General features: G+C 41.0%; 1 protein-coding gene across 3 annotated transcripts in view; it reads left to right on the top strand.

Annotated features, from left to right (window-relative positions):
* Nucleotides 1-3,123: 3,123 nt before the first annotated feature.
* The window catches only part of CCDC93 (coiled-coil domain containing 93), a 116,003-nt gene continuing 96,712 nt past the window's right edge, over nucleotides 3,124-22,414 (top strand). For all 3 annotated transcript variants that reach the window (XM_037151569.2, XM_053671818.1, XM_053671817.1), the window contains exons 1-4: nucleotides 3,124-3,335; nucleotides 11,086-11,199; nucleotides 12,677-12,771; nucleotides 20,388-20,499. In XM_037151569.2, the coding sequence (XP_037007464.2) occupies nucleotides 3,294-3,335; nucleotides 11,086-11,199; nucleotides 12,677-12,771; nucleotides 20,388-20,499 (363 nt within the window). In that variant the 5' untranslated portion in view covers nucleotides 3,124-3,293. The remainder of the gene's footprint in view (nucleotides 3,336-11,085; nucleotides 11,200-12,676; nucleotides 12,772-20,387; nucleotides 20,500-22,414) is intronic.

The following is a 22,414-nucleotide window of genomic DNA, read 5'->3' as shown; positions in this document are numbered from 1 at the left end:
AAAAAAAGAAATTGAGTTTCTTTGGCTTCACAATGGAGGCTACTTCTACTTCATATTTTAATACACATAAAACATAACAGTTCCCATCTTAACACTTTAATTTGCACATTCAATTTTTTTAATTATTGGGAACTGGAGAGTAGTCCATGCAATTTTGTCAGTACACCTGCATTTAACAAGGAAATGGCAGTGCATAAGGCCTTTCCAATCATATGTGTACCTGGGTTCCAGAGACACCTGACACCTCTTTTATCAGGATAAACTCCAGGAGTGTGGAGTACAAAAGGCAGGGAAAATTTCTTCAAGGACATTTACTGAATACCCACTTTTTAAGATGCTAGGGCAGCAGAGAGGAAACACACAAAACCTATTTGATCACATGGAGCTCATAGCCTCATACTCCTGTCCCTCCCCCAACACAGAAAAAGAGAGTAGAATCAAAAGTTTTCACAAGTTATCTCCTCCTTCATCACTTAAAAAAAAGAAAGAAGACTTCCAGCCAAGATGGAAGCATAGGTAGACACACTGTGCCTGCTCACACAACCAAAATTAAGGACAACAAAAATTTATAATCAAAAAACTAACCAGAACTGACAGAAAATTAAACTGTACGGAAGTTTGACAACCATTCATCCAGATTAGTATGAGGGGTGGAGTTGGCAGCCCGTGAAGAGGGGTGGTGGCAGGAAAAAGTGGTGGCTGGCAGACCCCGGGCACAGGGTGGCAATGAGCAAACCCAATGAGGCACACAAGGTGGCTGGCTGACTACAGTCACACATTTGAGCACAGATAAACTAGGCAAAAATGGGGAACGAGACAGACTGTACAACCCAGGGTTCCAGAGCCGGGAAATAAAGCCTAAAAACACCGATTGAAAACACTTGTGGGGGTTGAGGTGCTGGGAGAGACTCCCAGCCTCACAGGAGAGTTCGTTGGAGAGACCCACAGGGTCCTAGAATGAACACAAGCCCACCTACCTGGGAACCAGCACCAGAAGGGCCAAATTTGCTTGGGGAAAGTGATAGAAGGAACTGAAATATGAGAGTGGAGCAAGTGCCATTATTCCCTTTCTGACCCCACCCCCACATACAGCATCACAACCCAGTGACTGGCTTGCCCTGCACTGGTGAACACCTAAGGCTCCACCCCTTATACGTAACAGGCCCAATCAGACCAAAAAGAAAAAAAGAAGGGCTCAAACGGAACAACAGATCAAAGCCCCAGAGCCCATACATCTAAGTGACCAAGAGCTAGCCAACCTATCAAATGCACAGTTCAAAGCACTGGTGATCAGGATGCTCACAGAATTGGTTGATTGTGGTCACAAATTAGATGAACAAATGAAGGCTACACTAAGTGAAATGAAGGAAAATGCACAGGGAACCAATAATGATGGGAAGAAAACTGGGACTCAAATCAATGGAGTGGACCAGAAGGAAGAAAGAAACAACCAAACAGAAAAGAAGGAAGACACAAGAATTGAAATAAATGAGGAGAGGTTTAGAAACCTCCAGGACATCTTTAAACATTCCAACATCCGAATTATAAGGGTACCAGAAGGGCAAGAGAAAGAGCAACAAGTGGAAAACTTATTTGAACAAATGAAGGAGAACTTCCCCACTCTGGCAAAGGAAATAGACTTCCAGGAAGTCCAGGAAGCTCTGAGAGTCTCAAAGAAGTTGGACCCAAGGAGGAACACACCAAGGCACATCATCATTAAGTTCCCCAAGATTAAAGACACGGAGAAAATCCTAAGAGTAGCAAGAGATAAGGAGATAGTTACCTACAAAGGAGTTCTCATAAGGCTATCAGCTGATTTCTCAAAAGAAACCTTACAGGCAAGAAGGGGCTGGAAAGAAGTTTTCCCAGTCATAAAAGGCAAGGACCTGCATCTAAGATTACTCTACCCAGCAAAGCTATCATTCAGAATGGAAGGGCAGGTAAAGCGGTTCCCAGATAAGGTCAAGTTAAAGGAGTTCATCATCACCAAGCCCTTATTATATGAAATGTTAAAGTGACTTACCTAAGAAAAAGAAGATAAAAAATATGAACAGTAAAAAGATGGCAAACTCACAGTTATTAACAACCACATAAACTAAGCAAACAACTAGAACAGGAACAGAATCACAGAAATGGAGATCATATGGAGGGTTAGCAACAGGGGAGTGGGAGGAGGAGAGAGGGGGAAAAGATACAGAGAATAAGTAGCATAGACAATAGGTAGAAAATAGAGAGGGGGACCAATCTTCCGCACCAATCTTCCTCTGTACCCCTATTTCCGAATCCTCCCACAATCCATTACACCTGCCAGTATTTCTGTATTATTACAAGTTTACAGGGCTGCCATCATTACTCTGGGCAGTTATCATCCCATGTCCTAAAGCCAATCTTCTTCAAGCCCCCAAGCAGGTGCTGTAACTTGGGAGACCTGCCCCCCAGTTACATCTTGGAGGGGGAGTGACTTCATCCCCCTGGCTCCAAGCCTGGCCACAGCCATTTAACATATCCAAGTGACCCACCAAAGGCTATAGATATGTTAAATAACCACGCCATAGATTAGCCTCAAGGCTATGGCTGTACAAAACAGCCCTGCATGTTCCTGCTCCATGTGTCACTTCCCCCAACTCACACCTGTGAGGGAACAGGTGAGGACATCTTATATGTGTCACCAATAACTCCTATACACCTTGAGTTCTGGACACCATTCCAAACCTTTTTAGGCCCCCCCCCCTCTTGGCTGCACCCTGTAACCCCTTGATACATCCCGATCCTGAGCTAGCAGCAGGCCTGAATTCGGAATTCCCAAGCTCATCCGCACTGGAACTCTGACCCAGGAGAGAGGGATCTTCTTAAGTCCAGGTGAGGGAGAACAAAACCCACTTTAGTTATGCGAGCGAGAAACAGAGAGGGAAACCAGAATGCAAAATTTCCCAAGACACGGGACTAGTCCCTTTAACAAAGCACCCTGAAGGAATATGCAGAGCCCCAGCGCAAAGATTCCACAAAGAAGGACAGCCCCCAAAGTGGAACTGGAGTTCTCAGGTGCCCCCGACCCAGCACAATCTGGCCTCTCCCGCGCAGACGCAGTCGCGCCTAGTTCCGGTCTTAGCACGCATGCTCCACAGGGCAAAGGCCCTCCCAGCACCGGCGGTGGCGGTTGCTGCAGTTGAGGCGGCGGCGGCGGAGGAAGTTCCAGCTTTGCACTTCACCCCGGTAGCAGCTTCGCAGCCGAATAGCTTCCTCCCGGCCCTCCACTGGCTTCGGTGCTGCCCACACGTCTGTCCAGCCAGGTCATGGGGTTACCGAAGGGGCCGGAGAGCCAGGATGTCCCAGAGGTAAGGAACCCCCCTCTTCCTGACGCGTCAGGCTCCTGAGAGAGGGCTGAGCAAGCCAGGTGGCGGGCATAGAGGGCTTCGACTTCATTTGGGGCACCCCGCCCCCTTCCTCAGGTGTGTGCAGAGGCGGGGTCGGCTGGGCCTGAGCAAGTCCTCCAGCATGGGCAGAGATTAACTTGAGCAGTCCCGGGTCTGCTAGGACTGAGGTGGCCTTCCCTGCCCAATAACTGCCCCAGCGCAGCCCTAGGTGCCGCGGGACTCAAGGTCCCAGCTCTCTCCTGCTTCGGCCGGAGGGCCGGGGTTGTTACACCAGGAGTCACGAGACTTGCTTTGGGACCGTCTGGGCTAGTGTTGTGCAACCAGCAGCGACCTCGCTCCTGCCGCTGTCTCACTAGACCCGCGGGGTTCTGGCGGCCAGCCCCACCCGCCTTGGTGCCTGGAGGGGACTCCCCACTACAGTAACCCCTGTGCTGGGACCCGGCGGCGTTAGGACGCTCGGGGGCTGTGCCCCGCTGAATCAGCTGTCGCGGTGTCCCGTGGTGCTGCGTGGCAGAGGGACGCAGCACCCGGCAGAAACGTTGTTGCTTATCTGGAAGATAACTGGTACCTTTCCTTCCAGAGGTGTTTATTAGTAAGTACTCGCTTGGTCCTAAAGGACGGGATAATCGGTTGTTTCCGGTTTTCCCCGTTGGCTGAGAATAAAGGTAAAGTGCATTTCCTTCTGGATGCAAGTGTCGCTTAACTAGGTGGTTTACAGCTGCCTTCTCTTGTAGTGGATTCACCCGAAAGCTAGTCTAGTTTTTTACATTCTTGAAAAAAATGGAATCCACGCTGTATCTCTGTCCCTGCCTAAGGTTCTGAAGCAGGTGTTTGACAGGGGATTGATTTCTGGGCGTGATGAGTGGTCCCTTTCCTCTTAGCTGTTTGTGGCCAGTCTTGCTTCTCTGTCTTCCTCCTCCTCAGTTCTTTCATCTCACAAGTACCCGCTAATTGAAAGATCACTGTTCTGTGCATAAAAGCTGGGGTGTAGTGATGGAAGGATAGACTTACCTGTCAGTGTGTATTCTGTCCCCAGAATGTAAGTCCATTTTGTTATCTTAGGAATCCTAACAAGTGTTGGGTTGTCAGAATCTTTGTATTAGGTAAAACCTTACACAAAAGGTGCTTTGATGATGCCGGGAATTGTGAATACTGGGGATCTGTACTGTGATATTTCATTTGACATTTCTTTTTGCCATTTCTTTATTCTAGGCCTTTATGAAGTTTTTTCCCTAGTCTTTTGCTGTAGACTCCTGTCTCCCTGGTTCTACTTTAAATACATTGGATTCAGTGTCTCACTACCAAAGGAGATCTTTCTAAAATAACACGCAACCTGCTTCTGTGTGTCCTATGTTTAACCCTTCTCTTACTGCTAGGAGGCTAGGTCTTACTTGTCACTTTTCCAAGAGCCTAGAATAGTTCTTGCCAATCAGAAGGCAGACAAGGTGATTATATAATCAAGTTATATCATTTAGTTAAAAAACCAGTACATATAGTCTGTGTCATTAAGCTGTTACTAGTCCTATTAATTTGTTAACTTCAGTTTTTTAAACCCTTTATGGTATGCATGTGGAGGATAGAAAGATAGCTCAGGACTTGGCCCTGCTCTCTAGCTTACATGAATATACAGTAGAATGCAATTGAAAATTTAGTGTGCCTGGTTTAGGAGCTCACAGTCATTTATCTTCACCAGAATTTTTTTTTCAACAACTGTATGTATTACCCAGCCTGCTGCTTTTTATGACTTTAAGGAGACATTCCTTCATGCTCTTTTCCATTTTGTTTCAGTGTTAATCTGTGAAACAAATTTGGGGTCTTATTAGCATTATCCATTCAGTCAGTGTCTTGTGCCCAAAATTCTGGGGGTGAATGGTTGAGAAGAATGCATCTTCCATGGGGTGCTCCTTATCATGGTCATCCCATGATAAGCTGTACTCTTCTTGTCCTTCAGAGTAAACGTGAATTCCCATTATCAGTGTCATTACTGTGAAAACATTTTGCTAATACAGGACTGGTGCAGGTCACGCACTTTATGTAATGACTGATTGTGTCATTCTATAGCAAGTGTGTCTTTGAAGCCTAATGCTGTTTCAGAACAGAGGGGTGAACATGGGTGAATAATGTATGGGTCCTTTCCTGAACCAGGTAATAGAATAGTCTACTCAGAACAACAGGCATGCCACTCAAAGGAGGTTCTTACTTAATTGTGTGAATGGCATGGATTATAAATAAAATAGAAATGCAGAGAAATGACCATTTCAGGCTCTATTTGTAGGGTTTGACTTCAAATGGGAGCTAGAATTCGAAGATAATTTCTGGATGATCAGGGAATGTTAGGAGGAGGAGACTGGTGTGAACACTGGTTATCTGTGTTGGCCATAGCCGTGTCTGGATTGTTTTGGGGGGAGGTGAAGGATGAAGCTGAAAAGATAGCTTGCAACCGAAGATCTGGATGACAGACTAAGACATTTGGAGTTTATCTTATAGATAGTGTCTATAAGTGATGTAGTAATAATGAAAGCCAGGGGATGAGCTAAAAAGATAATGATGTGAAAGCTGTGATTCAGAAACAAATGAGCAAGACAAATTAACAAAGAAGAAAGATTGAGAGGCAGTTGCAATAGTCCTGGCATGAAGTGTAAATAAAAGAGAAGGGAGGATTAATGTGAGGTGCATAATAAAGGAAGATTTTAAAGTCGTTGTTGAGTAAGGGAGTAGTCAGAAGTGGGTACAAGGATTTGAACTAGGATACTTTGGTGCTGGTTTATATAGATAAATTTTTTTTTCTTTAATTTTCTGCAGCGATGCAAGAGAGGAAAGGCACAGCTCATGAATGTGAATGGAAACAAAAGTACTAGAAAGTTTAGATATATTTGACTTGTAAAGAAACACCTGCAAGTAAAGGTAGAATATTAAAATTGTTAAATCAAATCTCTATATATATTACATAAATTTATTATTTTAAATTATATTTTATTGATTATGCTATTACAGTGGTCCTCAATTTTTCTCTCTTTACCTCCCTCCACCCAGAACACCCCACTCTCTCAGGCAACACCCCATTCTCCTACCATTGTTCATGTCCATTGGTTTCATATAAGTTCCCTGGCTACTCTATTTTCTATACTGTACTTTATATGCCCATGGCTATTCTGTAAATATCTATTTTTACTTCTTTAAAAATTTTTTTAAAGTACTTTTTATTGATTATGCTATTACAATTTTCCCAATTTTCCCCCCTTTATACCCCCTCCACCCTGCCCCCTCAACCCTCCAGAATTCCTCTCCCCTCCCCCTGTTGCCACCCGCACTTAGTCCATGTCTATGGGTTTTACATATAAAGTCTTTGAGTCCTCTGTTTCCTATACCATTTTTTATCTTTCCCTGTCTATTTTATGCCTAGTAATTATGCTTCTTCTTCCCTGTACCATTTTCCCCCATTCCTCCCTTCCCCTTCCCCATCCCCACTGAACTCCCTCTGTGTAATGTACATTTCTCTGATTCTGTTCCTGTTCTGGCTGTTTGCTTAGTTTTCATCGTTTTTCTTTTCTTTTAGTTTCATTTGTTGATAGTTATGAGCTTGTTGTCATTTTATTGTTCATATTTTTAATCTTTTTCTTAGATAAGTCCCTTTAACATTTCATATAATAAGGGCTTGGTGATGATGAACTCCTTTAACTTGACTTTATCTGGGAAGCACTTTATTTGCCTTTACATTCTAAATGAAAACTTTGCTGGATAGAGTAATTTTGGATGTAGGTCCTTGCCTTTCATGACTTCAGATACTTCTTTCCAGCCCCTTCTTGCCTGTAAGGTTTCTTTTGAGAAATCAGCTGATAGCCTTATGAGAACTCCTTTGTAGGTAACTATCTCCTTATCTCTTGCTACTCTTAGGATTTTCTCCATGTCTTTAATCTTGGGGAACTTAATGATGATGTGCCTTGGTGTGTTCCTCCTTGGGTCCAACTTCTTTGAGACTCAGAGCTTCCTGGACTTCCTGGAAGTCTATTTTCTTTGCCAGATTGGGAAAGTTTTCCTTCATTATTTGCTCAAATAAGTTTTCCATTTCTTGCTCTTGTTTTCTCCTTCTGGCACCGCTATAATTTAGATATTGGAACATTTCGGGTTGTCCCAGAGAGTCCTCAGCCTCTCTTCATTTTTTCGGAATCTTGTTTTTCATTCTTTCCGGTTAGATGTTTATTTCTTCCTTTTGTTCCAAATCATTGCTTTGAATCCCGGTTTCCTTCTTGTCATTGTTGGTTCCCTGAATATTTTGCTTTATTTCATTTTGGGTGTCTTTCATTTTTCGTCCAAGCGCAATCAGTTCTGTGAGCATTTTGACTACCAGGACTTTAAATTCTCCATCATTTAGGTTGGCAATGTCCTCATCGCTTAGTTCTGAGGTTTTGCTGTGTTCTTCATTTGGGCTATATTTCTTTGTCTTGGAGCACCGGTGTGGTTGTTCTGGTTGAATTTTTCTTTAACTCCTTTGTTGTCGCAGTTCCATGTAGTTTGATTTTCTGGTGCTTCTGGCTGTTTATTGATTTTAGATTGGTTGTTATCCTCCTTTTGGTTATGAGAGGAAGTGAAGGGTCTCTACCTACACCTCCATCTTGGCCGTAACTCCCCCCTATTTTTACTTCTTAATCCCCTCGTCTCTTCACCCATTCTCCCTTACCCCTCTCCCATCTGGCAACCATCAAAATGTTCTCCGTATCCATAATTTTGTCTCTGTTCTTCTTGTTTGCTTAGTTTGTTTTTTAGATTCAATTGTTGATACAGATGTATTTATTGCCATTTTATTGTTTATAGTTTTTATCTTTTTCTTAAATAAATCCCTTTAACATTTCATATAATAAGGGTTTGGTGACAATGAACAACTTTAGTTTTTTCTTGTCTGGGAAGCTCCTTATCTTCTCTTTGATTGTAAATTATAGGTTTGCTGGGTAGAACAATTTTGGCTGTAGGTCCCTGCTTTTCATGACCTTGAATATCTTTAACCTTTGGCATTTTAATTAATTTTTTAAATATATTTTATTGATTATGCCATTACAGTTGTCCTATTTCCCCCCTTCATTCCCCTCCACCCTGCATACCCCTCTCCCACCATTCCCCTCCTTTAGATTATGTCCACCCGTCTCCAGTTCTTTAGATTCTATATTTCCCCTACTATTCTTGCCCTCCCCCCCATCTATTTTCTCCCCATCATCTATGCTGCTTATTCTCTGTACCTTTCCCCATCTCTCCTCCTCCCACTCCCCTGTTGCTAACCCTCCATGTGATCTCCATTTCTGTGGCTCCACTCCTGATCTAGCTGTCCTCTTAGTTTGCTTTTGTTTTAGGTGTGGTTGTTAATAACTGTGAGCTTGCTGTCCTTTACTGCTCATATTTTTTATCTTCTTTTTCTTAGATAAGTCCCTTTAACATTTCATATTATAAGGGCTTGGTGATGATGAACTCCTTGAATTTGACCCTTATCTGAGAAGCACTTTATCTGCCCTTCCATTCTAAATGAGAGCTTTGCTGGATAGATCAATCTTGGATGTAGGTCTTTGGATTTCATGACTTGGAATACTTCTTTCTAGCCCCTTCTTGCCTGGAAGGTCTCTTTTGAGAAATCAGCTGACAGTCTAATGGAAACTCCTTTGTAGGTGGCTGTCCCCTTATCTCTTGCTGCTTCTAGGATTCTCTCCTTCATTTTCATCTTAGCTAATGTAATGATGATGTGCCTTGGTGTGTTTCTTCTTGGGTTCAACTTCTTTGGGACTCTCTGAGCTTCCTGGATTTCCTGGAAGTCTATTTCCTTTGCCAGATTGGGGAAGTTTTCCTTTATTATTTGTTCAAATAAGTTTTCCACTGGTGGCTGTTCCTCTTCCCCTTCTGGTACTCCTATAATTTGGATGTTGGAACGTTTAAAGATGTCCTGAAGGTTCTAAGCCTCTCCTCATTTTTTTGAATTCTTGTTTCTTCATCCTTTTCTGTTTGGTCATTTTTTTCTTCCTTTTGGTCCACTCCCTTGATTTGAGTCCTAGTTTCCGTTCCATCACTCTTGGTTTCCTGTGCATTTCCCTTCATTTCAATTAGTTTAGCCTTCATATGTTCCTCTAATTTGTGACTAAAATCAACCAGTTTTGTGAGCATCCTTATCACCAGTGTTTTGAACTGTGCATCTGATAGGTTGTCTATCTCTTGGTTGCTTAGAAGTATTGGCTCTAGAGCTTTGAGATCTTCTTGAGCCATAAGGATTTGGTTTGTTTGCACAAGTTATGTATGGGAGGGCAGAGCCCTAGGTGAACACCAGGGTGGGGCAACTGAGTCGCTGGGTTGTGGGGGCGGGGTCAAAGAGCGGCAATGGTGGTCCCCTCTGCTGCTTCCTGCCTCTGGGGCCTGCGCAGTCCTCATTGCTCGCTCCTTCACCTGGTTTATCTGTGCACAAATGTGTGACTGCGGTCAGCCTGCTGCCTCTCGCCCTGACTGGGTCTGACCGTCGCCACCCCACACCTGGGATCTTCCAACCGCCACCCGCGCCCCTGGGTCGGTCTGGCCAAGTTTTTCTGTGCAATCTGCTCTGCCAATTGCTGGTTCCGCCCTTCTTACCAGTCTGGCTGAATGGTTCATTGTTGTCGGACTTCCATATAGTTCAATTTTCTGTGTTTTGGCTGCGCTTTTGTTACTAAAACTTTGTTGTCTTTAAACTTGGTTGTGCAAGGAGGCACAGTGTTTCCACCTACGCCTCCATCTTGGCTGGAAGTCAGTGGCATTTTAATTATGATGTATCTTGTAGTGGGCCTCTTTGCTTCCATCTTATTTTGGGACTCTGTGCTTCCTGGACTTGAATGTCTATTTCCTTTACCAAGTTAGGGAAGTTTTGTTTCACTATTTTTTCAAATAAACTTTCAATTTCTTGCTCTTTTTCTTCTCCTTCTGGTGCCCATACACCCATATGATATGACTGTTGGACCTCTTGAAGTTGCCCCAGGGGCTGCTTATACATCCTCATTTTTTTAAATTCATTTTTCTTTTTATTTTTCTGGTTTGTTTTTGCTTTCTTATATTTCAAATCATTGATTTGATTCTCAGCTTCATTTATTCTACTGTTGTTTCCCTGCAAATTGTTCTTTATTTCAATTAGTGTATCCTTACACTTTGGGAAGTCCAAATTTATTATTTTTAAGGCAGTTCTGTTATATGGCAATAAGGTCCTTTAATATCTCTGGGTTGAAAGCCTTTATATTTGTGTTAAAGATCAGAAAGAGTAGTGTAGAGAGGCATATGTATGTGAATTAATTTTTCTTACACCTTTTAAAAATAATTTGGACCAAAATGAGTATGCCTCTGAAGTTAAAAATGAAAAATAAAAATCACCTTGTTCCTGTCTGTAAGGAATTTATCAACTAGTTGAGAGTCTATCGAGTAAACTGTGTGTTAGAGAACAGGGAGATAATGTGCCTTAATCTTCCTTTCTCTGGATTTCTTTAGCACCTGGTGAATAGGCTGCGCTGCCTGTGTCTTCTCCCCCCACCAATGATGATTAATAGCTTGTTGAAGACTAGGGACTTTCTTCTGTGAAACTGGCAGCACTGTGTCCCCATGTTCCTTTATGACTACAGTGATACGGCCACTGTCACTTGGCAGTATTGGGCATTGGGAGATACACCTGGTGTTCCTTTATTCAAGGTAGCATTTACCAGTCCTTTACATTTTGTTTTAGGTAGAAACAAGAGAAGATGAAGAACAAAATGTCAAATTGACTGAAATTCTGGAGCTCTTGGTTGCAGCTGGGTATTTCAGGGCAAGAATTAAAGGCTTGTCACCTTTTGATAAGGTAAGAGGAAATGTTTCTAAACCATTACACTTTTTTTTTTTTGGTCAGGATGGCACTGTGGAAGGGAGAAAAGATTGTGTTTTTACTTTCTCCATGTTCATGTTTTCCTTTCTGCCTAATTCGGGTTCATTATGGAAATGTTCAAATTTCTTATTAAAATAATAATATATCAATAGATACACTTTGAATTCCTTTTCTATGCATGAAGCTTTGGGAAATGCAAATGAGCCATTGAAAGTACTCATTTTGAGGAACTTAAATTTGGGGCAGGAAGATAAAACTTATGTAAAATAAAATAATCTGAGTTAATGAGCTATCCCAAGTCAGTCTGCTTACAGACAATTACCAGATTTTCTTTGGATGAATGGTAAATGCTTCATTTGGAGGAGGGAGAAGTCACTGTGGGGTGAAGTTTAATTTGGCAGAACCTGAAACAATTATTATGCACAAGGCTTAGTAATAGGTGTTGAGGGCAGAGATAAGACAGATACCCTGTAATCAAAGGGTCCGACCTCTATAGCATAGAGAAGAGAGACAGAAAAAGCAACATGCATAGAATAAATAATATGATGCAGTAAATACTACTGCAATGAACTATACACAGCAATGAAGCAGGCTGGTCAGACAGGGCAGGCGAGAAAGCTTCTTGGTAGAAGAAAGTGCTGAGTGCTCCAGTGGGCCACAGCCCTGGCTGCCTGTAACAGAATCACTGTGGATTGTTTTAGATACAGATGTCTAGGCCTCACCATTGAAATTCTGGTCAACTAGATCTGGACTGGGACCTGGAATGCATATGTTATTAGGCATCTTACACTTCATAGCACAGCTAGAAGTAAGATCCACTGTTTTGGGGGGTTTTTTACATCAAGTTGTGTTCAAAAAGGATTTTGTTTAAAGTGGATTTTTAGTCTTAGTGTCATTTGCATCTCAGAGAAACCCTGTGAAAAAAGTAGAGCAGGCATTCACATTTCCTTTTGGTAGGTGAAAAAAAAAAGATGTATGGAAATTAAGTAATGAGCCACAAAATCTGTTTTGCTACTAATTTGTCTGGTCCATAAAACACATGGAATCTGGCACTTGCCTGAAACTGGGTAGTTAAGGCTTCTCTGACCTGAGCATTAATGTCTGTCTCCTTCAGTATAAAGAAAGTGAAGTGTGATATGTCCATGTAGTAATAAAAATCAGTTTCTTAGTCATATTAGCCACATTTCAGGGGCTCAGTAACTACATGTGGCTAGTAGCTGCTCTGTTGGACAGCGAAGTTACAGAACTTTTCCATCACTGGAGAAAGTTTTATTCAACAGTGCTATTTTAGATGAATTGTAGTTGATAGAGTCAGAACATATATACCCTCTCTAACAATAGAAAATTGTGTATATTCATTGAGACTGTAAAAAATATTTTTATTTTAACTAGTTTTCTCTTCTTTCCCTCTCTCCAAGCTAGGAAGAGAAAACATATTTTCTTTGTCTTGCAGGTGGTAGGAGGAATGACATGGTGCATTACCACTTGCAACTTTGACGTAGATGTTGATTTGCTCTTTCAAGAAAACTCTACAATAGGTCAAAAAATGTAAGTTGTTAGGGTTTGCCTAAAGGGGAAAAAAGAGTAACTTTTGAGTGTACCAGAGGTTGTGCTAGACATTTTTACATATTGTATTTTAATTTTCACTATAACAGGTATTTCACAGTTTTATAGATTACAAATCTGAGGCTGAAAGAAGCCATGGTCACACAGGTAGCATGTAAGAGTCATTTCAATATTTAGGCTCTTTCTAACACTTTTTAAAAATTTTTTTTTTCAGTTTTTCTGAGATGTAATTAATATATAATGTCATATTAGTTTAAGGTATACAACATAATGATTTGATATATATATATATATGTGTGTATATATATATATATATTTACCACAGTAAGTTTAGTAAACATCTATCCTCTCACATAGATATACATTTTTTCCTTATGATGAGAACTTTTAACATCTATTCTCTTAGCAACTTTCAGATATAGATGTAGTATTGATAAAAATAGTCAGCATGCTATACATTAAATCTCCAGAACTTTTTTATCTTATAATGGAACTTTGTACCTTTTGACCACCTTTGCCCATTTTGTCCACTCCCACCTCTGTCAACCACCAATCTGTTCTCTGTTTCTGTGAGTTCGGTTAAGTGAGACCATACATATTATTCATCTTTCTCTGTCTGACTTCTTTCATTTAGCAATGTCCTCAAGGTCTATCCATGTTGTCGCAAATAGCAGGATTTCCCTCTTTTTTATAGATTAATAATATTCCATGGTATATACACTACATTTTCTTCTTCATTTGTCTGTTGATGAACACTTAGGTTGTTCCCATGTCTTGGCCACTGTAAACAATGCAGTGAATATGGGAGTGCAGATAACTCTTTAAGATAGTGTTTTTGGTTCCTTCTAATATATACCCAGAAGTGGAATTTCTGGATCATGTGGTAGATATACTTTTAATTTTTTGAGGAACCTCCATGTTCGTTTCCACTGTAGCTAGACCAATTTATAGTCCCTCCAACAGTACACAAGAAAAGAAAAAGGGTTTCTTTTCTCTAGTGCTTGTTACCTGTTGTCTTCTGGATGACACCCATTCAAACAGGTGTGAGGTAATAGCTCATTGTAGTTTTGATTTACTGTACATTTCCCTGATGAGTAGTGCTGTCCAACAACTCAAATACTTTTTCTTGCCCTGGCTTGTATAGCTCAGTGAATTGAGCGCGGGCCTGCAAACTAAGGGGTTGCGGTTTGATTCCCAGTTAGGGCACATGCCTGGGTTGCAGGCCAGTTCCCAGCGGGGGACTCACAAGAGGCAACCATACATTGATATTTCTCTCCCTCTCTCCTTCCCTTCCCCTCTAAAGAGAAATGAATAAAATCTTTAAAAAATTTTGTTTAAAGGAAGGGAAGTTAAGGGGAAAAAGGGGGAGGTATTTGGAGGAACAAATAGGAAGGACACAGGGACGAGAACTAAGGGGGGTGGAAATGGGAGGAAGGTGGGGAGCAAGGGGTGGGGGAGGCTGGGATGGGAGAAATAGACAAAAAACTGTACTCGAAAAATAACTAAATAAAATTAATTTAAAAAAGGTTTTTTTAAATAGTTTTTCTTGATGAAAGTTTCTATAGACTGCTTAGTGTATCTCTTTCTAATGGCAGCTAATTTCAATGGAAGTTGAATAGGGTGAGAAAAAGAGAATCTTTCCCTCCCTGTTGCCTCTGTGAAAGACAGAGCTTTGCTTTGGAGGAGGCATGGGCTCCTTGCTAGAGATTTCACCTGAGGGCCCCCTGTGTGGTCTTCCATAGCTCACCAGGGGCTTGGCGATTTCTTTAGACCTTTTGGCATCCCCAGTTCTGCTCCCAGCCCTGGCGTTGTGTATCTGTGTGAACTTAGGCAAGCCTCAGTTCCCTTATCTATAAGCAGATGGATTTGTGACCTCAGATCTCAATGATTCTGTGACTTACTTTTTTTTTTTTTAAGTCTTATTCTCCCCCAGGGGGGGGAAAAACACTCCCCAATGGATTAAAGATGGTTTACAAATATGTATATGAACCAGTAATAGCTGAAAGTTGAGGCAAAGATAAACGGAAGGGAAAGAGAAAAACAGTGGAGACAAAAGGCAGGGTTGGAGATAAGGCTAACACATTTGCAGTGGGCGACAAAATGCCTTGTTTTCCTAAGGGTAGGCTACAGATTGAGCCCTGACCTTCTGGCAGACAAGAAAAAGAAAAACATAATAAATGACCCAGTTCACAGTTTCTATATAGTAAAAGAAAAATCAGTCCCTCAGAATCATCAAAATTCTTAATACTAAGACCATCTCTCCAGGTCCCTGTTGTTTAACACAGTGACACTATTCTCATCAGTTCCCCGGCCATGGAGAATGGGGCTCTGCACCCGTAACACCTGCTGCTGTGGGACTGTGGCATCATACCCTGCCAGAGCAGTAGTGAAAAGTCCTGCACTGGGAGGCAGTGCAGTGCAGTGCAGGTGTCTGGCTTTGCTCTCTGCTGGTCAGGCTAAATCAAGAGGTAGCTTTTTATTCCTGTCTTTTTGTTTGTTTTTATTGTGTTAAATTCATGAAGTTAAAAAAAATTCAGATACTACCAAAGGGAACAAAATATACAGCTGTCTCCCTCTCCCTCCCCATTCTATACATCAGTTTAATTTCTTGGAAAGAATCATCTTCGACTATTTAGGTTTTAGATTGTTCAGAGTGGTGACTTCTGCATCTCCCAACTATGTATACACTTTGTTTCATCTGTGTCTAATGAGAAGAGGAAATTAGCTCCCCTATACTGCTCAATACATCCATCTTCCATCTTCCAGTCTTTTATTACCTGCTCTTCTATGATCACTTGTATAATTTTAATCTGTTTAATCTTCTATATCTTGGCTTATAAACCTAAGATAGTCTCTTCTGGCTCCTACGTACATAAAGTAAACATTTTAGTATCTTTGTTTTCCCTTTTACCTTTCAGCCTCCATCTACCATTATAACATTACTTTTGTAATCTTTGGGCCATAATATTTAGAGTCTCTTCAATAATAGGAATTAAATTGTCCATGCTTTATCTACAGATAGATTCTAAAAGTAAATCTATAGTGTTTACAGGAAGAACTAAGACTTTTGCTGGGAGCAGAGAAGAGGAAATGTTATCTTTTGGACAATAATGATATTGTTTAAAGTAGAATATTTAAAATATTATAATCAAAAGGAATCTCTTCACTTATTCATTGACTCAGCAAATATTTATTGAGCTCCTACTATGCATCAGGCATGTTCTGGGTACTTTTGATATATTAATGATTTCATGATAGATTGGATATCTGGGTATGAGTTAAGAGGGAAGTCAAAGGTTATTCTGAGGTATTTGGCTGGAGCAAGGTGGCCTGTATGAGTCACTGAAAATCAGGCACATCATATGTATTTTCAGTGGAAGTTGGGAAGCCACAGATGCAGGGGGCTAACTAGTTATATTTGAATTTTCAACTCTGTGGGGTCAGTGCCCCAAACCCCTATGTGGTCAAGGGTCAACTGTAAATCGCTTTATAGCTTTTTTTTTTTTTTTTTAATTTCTAATTGCCTTCTTGTTAACAAAGAAGCACATACATTTGCTTGTAGGAAAGATCAGCCTGCTTCTTAGTCTGTGTACATACTATCATGAATTCACTGTCTTCTCGAGGACACTCTTGATTGAAGCCTCTTTCTGTTAGAGTTTGAGGTGATTGCTTTTTACATTTGTGGCACCATGACATACTAGGATTTCTTTCCATTGCATATTTTTCTGGTTTAGTCTTACCATTTCTTACATTCTACGTATCTTTTCTCCATAACTTCTTTTGATACTTTACAGTGGTCCTTAGTTCTTTTTCACCTTGGTGTTCTTGGGGGTTATGATACATTTCTATCAGTGGTAGTACTGTTAATAGATAGTGTAGTATATTGTTTTTTATATAGGTTCTCAATTTCTTATCCATATTTCTGAACTCTAAAACACTGAAATATTTTTTTTCTTTTTAAGTGTGGGTTTAAAACTCATGGAAGCAAAATATAACCTGAACTAACTTAAAGCTATTTGTTGTCTTTACTGATCCCATTTATGTGAGTATTTGTAAGTTTTGCTGTAGGGTGCTGCTCTAGATTTTACTGGAGTCCTACATAATATATAGTATATGCATGCCTCTTAGGTGCACTAAAGTACAAACATCTGAAAAAGTCTGAATTCTAAACCACATTTGGCCCCAAAAAGTTCGGTTAAGGGATTAAAGATGTGTTATGTTCTCTGGTATGTACTTGATGTGTAGCCTTTAAGTTTATAGCTATGAACAGTAATTGTGGGCAAAGCTGGGGACAGGAATTTGCATAACTTCAAGTTATCTGTCAGACTCCTAGCAGTTCTTCAGGAAATTGGGTCTTTATTATCTGTAGGAGAATTGACATAGCCACAGGGCACTGAATTATCCAAAAGTCTTCTCTGTTTGGTTTTGGAATATGTGTTTTGTTTGGGAGTTGCTCCTTACAAAATTTCTAGTTAGGTGCAATTTAGCCTAATACTACCTGTTTACAGTGCCTCACCATATCCCAGCTGATGTTATGGGTGGCCAGGTAGCACAGTCCGAGGAGTGCACTCATCTACTGAGGGTATGATTATCTTTCAGGCTCTTTTCTGCGTGCCAACTACGGCCTTATTCCCCTTGATCCTTCTTTCTTGAGGGTTCCATGAGCTCCTGCCCTCCATCCCAGCCTGTCCTAAAGCCCTATTACTACTTATGCTCAGAGATTCATTGATGAGATTTTAGGCTTATAACTGAGTTCATTTTAACAACATTACTAGGCATCTATGTGCAGAGCATCTATGGACATGTTTTTTATTATTTAACCTTTGCAACAACCTTTGAATAGGCAGGACAGGGGTTATCCTTCATTTTATGATAGGAGTATTAGACCAGAGCTGTCCGTGTGACTTGCCAAAAATCCCAGAGTAGGTGAAAGAACTGGAATTTAGATCCAGGTTTAATTCACCCTCTTTTAGACTGTTTGCAGTGGAGGAGGAAACAGTGCACTGAACACTTTTAAAAGCTAAAGAATCAAACTAATTCCATGTAGTGACATGTGGGCATCATAAAATCTTAGACTGGGAAACCTGCCTGGTGTCTCTGCAGTTGTCATTTTCCCTTAGTTTTAGAAAGTCAGAGGATTCACCCTGAGCTCCAGGGAGAAGCCAGATGGCATTGGTGGGTTTCTCTAAGAAATCCTTGCTTTTGTCCCCTGGAAGTGTTAGTGCCTCAGGTGCTTCCATATGCTGCCAACAAGGAGGTGGGTTTAAGAGGGTTGTAAACCCTGAGCTGACCTATAGCATCCTCCCTCAGGGCCTTTATGAACTGAGTGAACAGGCTGTCTTTAAGGACTGGCCAAGGAGAACCTTGTCTAAAGGTGGAGGGTTGTGATGGTTGTTGGGGGTTCCAGCTTCTTTTTTAAGCCACTGAATGATTATAGGCAGTCATTACCCTGTGCAAAACCATAGACCTATAGCCACTAGAGGGAGCTTTCCTCCTACTGAACTAAAATATAGCGGAGAAGAAAGGTGGCCCCCCTCTACCATAAATAGTTAAGACCTGCCTGGAGCAAGGACACAAGGCTTGAAGTTTGGGGAGTAGGGCCAGTTAATCACCCACTTCTTCCCCTCTGAAGTTTGCATAGGAGTCTGGTAAAGATGAAAATAAAAAATAAAACCCATCAGAGAGAAAGAGCACAAGATATTGCCAAATGGGTTTGCTAATACATCCCTACCAGACATCTGATTTGAGCCCCAGGAAGAGCTGGACAACCACAGGCTTCCCTACTGAGGCAGGGCACACATCTCATGGCAGAAAAGATGCATGGACAGGCTACTCAGAAAGGAGGGACTGCAGGAATGGCTGAGAGCCACATGACAGTTTTCTTTCATATCTTGGACCTTTTGGATAAATTGCACATCCTATATGCTTCTCTTCTGAGAAGTAGATATTCCTATCTTAAGTGAATGTGTGTAGTAGGGTATCAGTCGTCCCCTCTCCAAGTTTTTTATTCTTAACATATTAGACTGGACATCGAAACTACAGGTGAGTGGAGCCTGGGATGTGGCTGTTTCCCTCAGCAGTTTTAACCTTGGTCCCACCTTGTATAGCTGGCTACTTTCTGTATATAAATGTTTTCGTAATGTGTTCTCTGGGTACCATTCCCTGGGGAGCCATTGAGCTTTTATCCCTAGATTATTTAGTTCCTACCAAGACTGACAGATGAAACCTACTAAGGGAACATAGATAAGATTATTTCTCTCATCTAGACTGAGTTAGCCATTGGTCTTAAGGGTATGTCTCCTGGGAAGGATTATGGAACTGCAGAAAAATGAAGAGGTACAAGATTTCTTTGAACAAGGACTACTTCTGGTACACCCCAAACTTAATGAATTTTAAGCATGTAATAAGACCTGGTAACCTCATTCACCAGGGCCTTCATTTATTAGCAAATTCTACACTTATAAACAAGGCCACAGTATTTACTGTAACTGGGTAAGATTTTTTTTTAAATAAGGGTCTTATATGAGGATATAATCTAAACTATCCCTGTAGGCTGAGCCAGAAGCTCCCATTTCTCCCCTTGTAACTTTAACATTCCTGTCTGTGTGCCATGGCTTTGGGGTTTAGCAGAACCATTAAATAATCTTTATTCACTGTAATTGGATTCAATTCAGATATAAGACGTTGGAGATCAAATATCAGCTGATAAGAGATAGAGGCTTAAATCTGTGGTAGCATGGACTTGTACACAAGTCCCTCTGTTACTCCTGTCATAAAACTGACCCACCCGGGCCCAGGTTGAGCTGAAAAACTTCTCCAGCAGCAGAGAGGGGCTTACTTCCTGAGACAGAAGAATGCTTTGGGACCTCAGGGAGCCTGATTCCTCCCTTTTTACTCCCAGCCATCTAGGAAGAGGACTGAAGTAAGGTATTGGAGAGAAGTCATTGTCCCTAATGCAAAGCAGAAAATTTCTCTCTGGAAAAAAAGAATGAGGGTACATGGTTCCCCAAAATCTGGTATTTATTCTAGCATATCAAAATTTAAGACTTTTTTTATTTTGAAAATACTTTTTACCAGAGTAGAGAACTCCAATTTTTTCTTGAGCTTGAGGCCTCATATTTTATCTTAATATTCTGGGCACCTGGTACAAAAAATAATTATTTTTTGCCTGACTCATATTTACAACAGTTTTTAAAAGTGTAAGGTAGCAGTTCCAAGGCTTGTGGAAAAAGGAGGGTAGTAAAGTGAAATGTAAACAAATGTGGCACACTCATAACTTTTTATTTTACCATGTAAAGATGTTAAGAAACAAACCTACTACTTCAAACATCACCCTCATTTCATAAAGAAAAACTATATTAAAAAGTAGGAAGCACACAATCTTAAAATAAAGGAAGAAGGCAGTTTTGTGGCCTTAAATGCATGTACAAACACATCTCAGTTGTGCTTTTCTTTTCTAATTTTGCAGTCAGAGAAACTTGGTGATGGTCTGGCATTGAGAAGTGCCAGGTTTTTCTGTGATACTGCCAAGACTTGAGAGATGTCTTATAGGCCACTGAGTGTGTTCTCACTCTTTGCTTGTTGCTTTTTCCAAATAGAGCTCTATCAGAAAAAATTGTCTCAGTTCTTCCAAGGATGAAGTGTCCACACCAACTGGAGCCTCACCAGATCCAGGGGATGGATTTTATTCACATATTTCCTGTTGTTCAGGTGAGACCCTCTGTGTGGCTTCTTGTCCTCTGAACATCAGATTCCTATAATACTCTTGACTCTTGAGCTCTCTGGCCTAGATTCTGAATCTAATGGGTGTGGTATGGATTTGGTGGCAGCAGAACATGACGTGGTTTCCTGATGTCTTCCTCAGAAGGTCGCTGGTATTCCGCCTTCCCTAGTTTCACATCTTCACTCGATCTTTGAATGTCCCCATTAGTTGCTTTTCATTGTCTTTTTGGAAAAGCTAGGACTCTACAGCCAGCATGGTCACCTCTGACCTATCCAGACTCATTCCTTGCTTTTCTTTGTTCTTTCTGTTTTAATCCCTCTGACTCAGATTTTCTCATGGCTATAATGCTTCCTCCTGTCACAGGGCCTTTCCAAAAAGGCTCTTTCCTTTTCTTCTTAACTGCTTAATTCATATTTATTCTTCAGGGCTCAGTTCCACCAAGCCTTCTCAAGAAAGCTTCCCCTGAATCTAGAACAGGTTTTTTTGCTATATCCAGTCACATAGCCTCATTCCCTTTCTTCACAGGAATGTTCCATACTGTAGTTTTTATGATATATATTCAAGCGTGTGGTTATTTATCTGTCTCCATCAGACTGTAAGCCTCATGACGGCAAGTGCCACGGCTGTCTCACTCACTGTTGTGTCTCCAGCACTTTAAAGTGCCTGGCACTTTGTGGTCATTTAGTTCTTATTTGATGGCTGAATGCCTGATGGGAGACTTATCTCCTCCTCAGCTTTTCCCAAAGATTCTGTGATTAAGTGGCTCATGCTGTACAGCTCCTGATATTCTCTGCAGTTCTATTGTGCCTCTCCTTTAGGCACCTTGAAAAGATGAGGAGCAAAGAAAGAGACCTGCCTTCATTGTTTGCGTTGTGAACAGTACTTTGTATATACCGGATTTTTTAGACTGTAAGATGCACTGGAACACAAGATGTACCTAGGTTTTAGAGGAGGAAAATAGGAAAAAATTTTGAAGCAAAAAATGTGGTAAAATATTTGATAACATAAATAACATAGGCCACCGCCCCTCCCCCCCAGCGAGCCAGGTAAGCTACATTCAGGCTATAATTTGCACCTCCATTTTCCTCCCAAATTGGGGGGTGTGTGTCTTATAGTCTGAAAAATGCAGTAATCCTAATAGAGACTTTGAAGAATCTATTATAATCCTCACCTGAACATCTCAGGAAAGTAAGACTCAGAGAATGTAATTGATCTGCTTAAAGGTAGAGTAGAAGAGCAAATGTTCTAGTCTAAACTCTCTATCTCCAAGCCTTGTACTTTCCCACTCCACTATTCATGCAGCCACCTACTAGAAAGCTGCACAGCCCTTGCTAGAAAAGTCTTAGCTCTGTCTCAGGATTATATAGTGTAGGTACATGAACTCTGGAGACTTAAATTCTCATCTGTGAAGTAGAGGTATTATAGTACCTACCTGATAGGATGAAAATTGAGTTACTATGTGTAAAGCACATAGCTGAAGCACTGGTGCATTTAGTAAGTGCTTTATAAGTGTTATATATATTTGTTTTGTTGTTATTACTGTTCCTGGGAAATCCTTCCTACTTTAGACTTCAAATCAAATAGCATGAATTTGTAAATTTGAGGCTAAGACTTTTACTCAAAATTTGATTTGTATCTGTGAGACTTTCTGTCTCTGTGATTCAGGGAAATGGTACCTAATCCTCTTTGTGAAAACAGGAAGTAGGGACCTTCTATTGATTTTTACTGAAACCTCCAACACCATCACTCTTCCAAGCTGTTGCCTTTTCCCCCTGAAAGTCTGGATCTCTAGTGATTAGACCTTATTCCACTGTATCCCAGAACTTGGAGGGCAAAAAAATCTAGTCCAGGTATGAGAGGGGGATTAAAAGGAAATGATCTCTTATAGTTAGTGTAGGCATT

The sequence above is a fragment of the Artibeus jamaicensis genome, unplaced genomic scaffold (genome assembly GCF_021234435.1).
Source record: "Artibeus jamaicensis isolate MK-2021 breed Jamaican fruit bat unplaced genomic scaffold, CSHL_Jam_final contig_710, whole genome shotgun sequence".
Classification (NCBI taxonomy): domain Eukaryota; kingdom Metazoa; phylum Chordata; class Mammalia; order Chiroptera; family Phyllostomidae; genus Artibeus; species Artibeus jamaicensis.
Note: the sequence above shows the minus strand (reverse complement) of the source record. Positions and strands in the feature narration are given on the sequence as shown.